At 27.2% G+C, this 5,993-nt stretch overlaps 2 protein-coding genes across 2 annotated transcripts in view; both read left to right on the top strand.

Annotated features, from left to right (window-relative positions):
- The window catches only part of LOC105624257 (PRKCA-binding protein), a 7,623-nt gene extending 6,016 nt beyond the window's left edge, over positions 1 to 1,607 (top strand). The window contains exons 4-5 of the mRNA XM_012205620.1: positions 623 to 820; positions 910 to 1,607. Coding sequence (XP_012061010.1) covers positions 623 to 820; positions 910 to 1,607 — 896 coding nt within the window. The remainder of the gene's footprint in view (positions 1 to 622; positions 821 to 909) is intronic.
- A 1,496-nt stretch (positions 1,608 to 3,103) lies between these two features.
- On the top strand, positions 3,104 to 5,691 carry LOC105624246 (60S ribosomal protein L12). Its single transcript, XM_012205608.1, has 4 exons — positions 3,104 to 3,140; positions 3,238 to 3,311; positions 4,364 to 4,756; positions 5,652 to 5,691. The coding sequence occupies exons 1-3, from the start codon at positions 3,104 to 3,106 to the stop codon at positions 4,748 to 4,750; spliced, it is 498 nt and encodes a 165-aa protein (XP_012060998.1). The 3' UTR covers positions 4,751 to 4,756; positions 5,652 to 5,691.
- Positions 5,692 to 5,993: the final 302 nt, after the last annotated feature.

Genomic DNA, 5,993 nt, shown 5'->3' with positions numbered 1-5,993 from the left:
ATATATATATATATATATATATATATATATATATATATATATATATAAATATATAGAAGGTATTTTCTCTAATGCGAGCATTTAAAATATTTCTGATTGATTTTAATTATACGACAAAATATTAAAAGTAAAATTGTATGTTCGAAAGAATAAATATTATGATAAGCAAAGAATTTTTTTTAAGATCATATTTTTTTAAATATGAAGATGTTAATAGAATTATATAATTTTTTTACATATATAAAAAAATCATATAATTTCATCTTGACGATGATCTTGATAATTTTTTTAATTATTTTGCACTTAAAGAGAGATATATAGATTAAATTAAAGGAATTGTATATATATATATATATATCATACATTTTTAATTTAAAAAAATGACAATATTCTTGATATCTCAAAAAATATGACCAAAGAAAAAAATATTTTGCTTATCTTATAATATTTGTCCTTTCAAAATGAACAACTTTTTCTTTTTATATTTGTTGTATTAAGAACAATAAAGATATTTTAAATGTTTGAATTGGAGGAAACATTCCGTATAGGATTATATCATAACAATTTTTATTCTGCTGAAATTATATAATAAAATAATAAAAAATTAAATTTTCGAATTTGTAGGTAAAGCATAGATTAGTTGAAGGAATGGGTAGTACTACGGCTGATGCACTTGGATTATCGCGAGCTATCCTTTGTAATGATGCTCTTGTCCAAAGATTGATGATGTTGAAGCGCACGGAAAATTTCTATAGAGGTCTCGTTACGCATGCTAAAGCTACATTACATGCTTTTTTCGATCTGATACAAATTTATAAAGGTACAAAAGTTTCGAATAAATATTGTCAGAAGCTGCACAGAATTATTACACAGTATTTATTCATTCGAATTGTTTTTTTTTTTTTTCAGTATTCGGGGATGCTTTTGCTACCATAGGTGTTCGAGAACCACAGCCACGTGCCAGTGAAGCCTTTAGACAATTTGGAGAGCAGCATAGGCAAATGGAAAAGTTTGGAATGATAATGTTAAAAACTCTGAAACCAATATTAAGTGACTTGGGAACATATCTTAATAAAGCCATACCAGATACACGGTTAACCATTAGCAAGTATGCCGATGCAAAATTCGAATATTTATCTTATTGTTTAAAAGTGAAAGAATTAGACGATGAAGAGCAAAGCTGTGTCGCTCTGCAAGAGCCTCTTTATCGCGTTGAAACAGGCAATTACGAATATCGTCTGATACTAAGATGTCGACAAGAAGCTCGTGCAAGATTTGCAAAGCTTCGCTCAGACGTGCTAGTAAAGCTTGAACTATTGGACAATAAACACGTTCAGGATGTTGTGTGGCAATTGCACAAGTTTGCAGCAGGTTTAGCCAAGTATTATGCCAATACACGGGATTTATTGTCGACAGTAACATTATTCCCGGTTGAAGTCGATTTGTCACATTCCGCATTTCAATACAAATCTACCGGACCGCAAACTTTAACGGATTTAAGTGAAGACATCGAAGAATACGAATCGGAAGAAAAACAGCAGAACATAAACGAAGAACTTCTCATTGATACATCAAATTTCCCATTGAATTTAACCGATAATACATAGCAATACTTCTTGAGTTTCTAAAGAATTTCGAGATAAATAAGATTTTTGTTACTATATACTTATATATGAGGACTATATAATTTAATTTCTGCTTTCAATGCAACTGTGATTATAGAATTAAAATAAGTCATACGCATGTTATATATACAGGGCGTCTGATAATTATTGAAAACGCTCTTGTGCAGACAAAGTGGATTAAATAAACTAAATAAGTAGACCAAATAAGTATAGAAAAATCCTATATCATATTTCTCTTAATCAAAGGGATGAGCTAAACATCGAGGCATCATCTTTTACTAATTGAACGTGATTTGCATATATTGAGATATTTTTATTCATGCGCTAAACTGCACTAGAACTTTCTCGCTTTTGCTAGATAATAAACATATACTTATCTCATTCCAAAAATATATATAATACTAATTCAGTTATAGAAAACCGATGATTTTTTTATTAAGATTGGAAAACAACACGTTACTTGTAACACTATTACATCGTTTTCGACGTTTTTTTTTATAACAATCTTTACTTTTTTTTATTTATAATGATAAAGGTTGTTGTATATTTTATAATACAACAATAAAATTTAGCCGTTATTTTTATCGTTACTTTATCCTTTAATAACTATTCAATAGATCGCATTTTTCATTGGTTAAAAATGTTTTATAATAGAAATTTAAATATCGAAAAATATTTTCTATTTTATGTCTTAGATTGCGTTCCGATAGTTAGTTTCAAAATCTGAAATACAAGTAACACAATACTGAAAATCTGTAATACAAGTAACATGAATTATAAAGTAAATTTTCAATATTCGAAATAAATTAGAATTATTTGAATGAACTTTTAATAACAACATTAATATTTAAACAAAACAATGTTTATTAAAAATTTTTAATAACATTTGCGTTTGTAAATTACAATCTAATTTCCATTTAATAAGTCTCAAATGTAGTGCAACCAATTTCTCCGATTTTCATTGCTGGCTAATTAACTCGATTATAACGATTCAATGGATGCATCCCTGAGTGTTCAAACTCTCATCTAATTGGCATATACTGTTAGATCTTCAAATATAGACCAATCAGATGAAAGAACTCCCTGAATACTTAAGAAGCTATTGCGCATCTGGGTGTGCCATTTAAATAAATGGCGAAAGAGCGTGAATCATAAATCATGAAGATACTAGATGGTTATGTCTATCAAATTCTTTGATTTTAGAGGAACTAAGATATTAGAAGCAGATTTGCGCATGCGCAGTTTGACTTTACACTAAATAACGTGACTAGTATTCACCGTTTACTGCCTTATTATGTCTGAGACTTTATGGATATTTTTGTGCAGGTGGCCTTACTACATTGTTTCTGTTTCATAGTCTGATCGTTCATTGCATTTTGTCTTTTCCGTTGTAAAACGTGGAGTTGAGAAGCGTGGGTTTCTCGTAATCGAATTTTATCTAAGTTTCTTTATAAAAATCATCGAAAAAAAGTACCAAAATGCCTCCTAAATTTGATCCAAATGAAATAAAGAAAGGTATTTTATTTATATTTTTTGTGTAGAGATGAAAACTTAAAAAATTTATAATTAACCTTGGAAAAAATTGCTAAATTGCTTATATTTTTCATACCAGTATTTCTGCGATGCGTTGGTGGTGAAGTAGGAGCTACTTCGTCCCTTGCTCCTAAAATCGGTCCTCTTGGTTTAGTAAGTTAGATAGAAAAAATAAAATTTCTAACTGAAACTTCTGTATCTTCTATTATGTTTTAGCGCTGAGATAACTACTGTGTCTCTAGGAAGATATAATAATTTATTTGAGACATTCAATTTTATTATTTAATTCTTGTAAATTTTGTTATAATAAATAATAATAAATTTTAAATTAATATTGTGTAATTTTACAATAAATCTAGATTTAAAAACTATACATTATAGAACAAATATAAGATCTATTTTTACTAGAATGTATAATTTTATTATTATTTTTAAAAGAATAAAAATATACTTTAAAATAAAAAAATATATGAGATAGCATAAATAATTATTCCATATTAATTATAACTGTTTAAATATTAAAAGAATCTTAATTTGTCAAAGCAAATAAAAGTGATAAATTTTTATTTATTTTGGCAAATTAGAATTGTTTTTTAATATCTGAACAATTAGATGATTAATCTGGAATAATTATTTGTGTTTTATATATATATATTTTTTTTAATTTAAAGATCTGTTTTGATTCTTTTAGAAATAAAAATAAAATTATACTTTTTAATAGGAACCGATTTTGTAAGATTTGTCCCATATTATATACATATTTTTTTTTCAAATCTTCATATCTTCTTGGCATCTCATTTTTTACAAAAAAAATATTGATATTAAAAATATGATATTAAAAAATATGATATAATTAAAATATGCCCCTCTTGAAATCATTCTACTTTTGTCTGAAACTTTTTTCTGTATTTTATACATTTATATTTTTCAAAATATTTATTTGTTAAGATTAAAATAAATAACTCCTTTATATACACATATACATACAATGTTTTTTCACTATCAAAATATTGTATGTAACTATACTTTAATCAATTTAAAATAATTAACACATTTTCTACAATTACAGAAAAAATTTATTATATCTTCAATAGAAACTAATTTTTTTATGATAATACTTCTTAATAATATATATACATATATATATATATATATATGTATATATATAAAATGTATTGATAATTAATAATATATTCATATTTCAGTCTCCCAAAAAAGTAGGAGATGACATTGCCAAGGCTACCAGTGATTGGAAAGGTTTGAAAATCACCGTTCAGCTGACTATTCAGAATAGACAAGCTACAATCTCAGTTGTGCCATCTGCTGCTTCCTTGATAATTAAAGCTCTAAAAGAGCCACCCAGAGATCGTAAAAGGCAAAAAAATATCAAACATAGTGGTAATCTAACGTTTGATGATATTGTTTCCATTGCACGTGCTATGAGATCAAGATCAATGTCACGAACACTCGGTGGTACCGTTAAAGAAATCTTGGGTACATGCCAGTCAGTGGGATGTACTGTGGAAGGCAGACCACCTCATGACCTTATAGATGACATTAATGCCGGAGAATTGGAAGTCCCGGAAGAATAATTGTTGGTAGGTATTGAGCTCATAGTTCACTCTTTTTATTGTTGACAACAAAATTTTGACGCGTGCGCGTTTTGGCTATACAATTATTTATATATGTCACATGTTCTTGGACATGTGTTGATAATGAATACAGTCAATTCTTTCATACAGTTCATTTATTAAGCGAAGAAATGGTGTTTCGACTGAGAAATTCATCTGATAAAGAACAATGTACAGTGATATATTTTCTAATAGTCGAAGACATATCAGTCAGTATTCATTGTAGAATAGTTGCCATGTATAGTGAAGATACGTCGTAGAAAAAGAAATGAATGTCAATTTGCATAGTTTTTTATCTTCAACAGATAGAAAACATCACTACATGTTCCGAAAATGTATCGTTGCATGTTATTTTTTACTAGATGAATTTTTCAATCAAAACACTTCCTTTGCTTAACGAATGAACTAGACTGATAAAAAAACGAATCACTGCTAATATTCATTGCCTCTAAAGTCCAAGAACACATCACACGTGCGCGCGCGCGTGCGTGTGCGTGTGTGTGTGTGTGTTGTGTGTGTATATGTAATGTACACATATGTCATTATAATATTGTCATTATAGTATTTTATTGTCATTTAATTATATTCGATTTATTATGAATACAATCTTGAAATTATTTATTAACTTTAGTTTTAAGTAATATATATAATAGTCACAAGAAAAGTGTTAACTTTGAGCTCTTGGTAGGGGTTGGCATCCCATCCACCTGTTTAACACTGACTACATCTAATGATGTTGGGTGCTAGCAGGCATTTAGCCATTGAGGAAGACAACCTCAATAAAAAATATTCTATTAGTCTTTTTTTTCAACAATAGAAAAATATAATTTTACTAAGTATCTTGTATCTTATGTTTTTACAGATTTTGTAAGGTGCCGACGAATAAAAATATTTAAAACGGAGTTAAATGTGTTGTAATTTTTTATTTAATTAATTATACGTTTATTATTTTATCTAATTTTATAAGTACACATGATATGTGTGTATGTGTGTGTGTGTATTATATAAACAATTATTAAATTGAGCATCGAAATTCTGCTTTAAAATAAATGTGATTTACAAATCATTCTTTATACATCAAACAAGACATTAGAAAATTGATTAATTTTTTTCAGAATATCTTACTATTGGGATTTATACAATATATAATATTAATATATATGTATATATATATATATATATATATATATATATATATATATAT

Source organism: Atta cephalotes (assembly GCF_000143395.1).
Source record: "Atta cephalotes unplaced genomic scaffold scaffold00003, whole genome shotgun sequence".
Lineage (NCBI taxonomy): Eukaryota > Metazoa > Arthropoda > Insecta > Hymenoptera > Formicidae > Atta > Atta cephalotes.
This window is presented reverse-complemented; position numbering and strand designations above follow the sequence as displayed.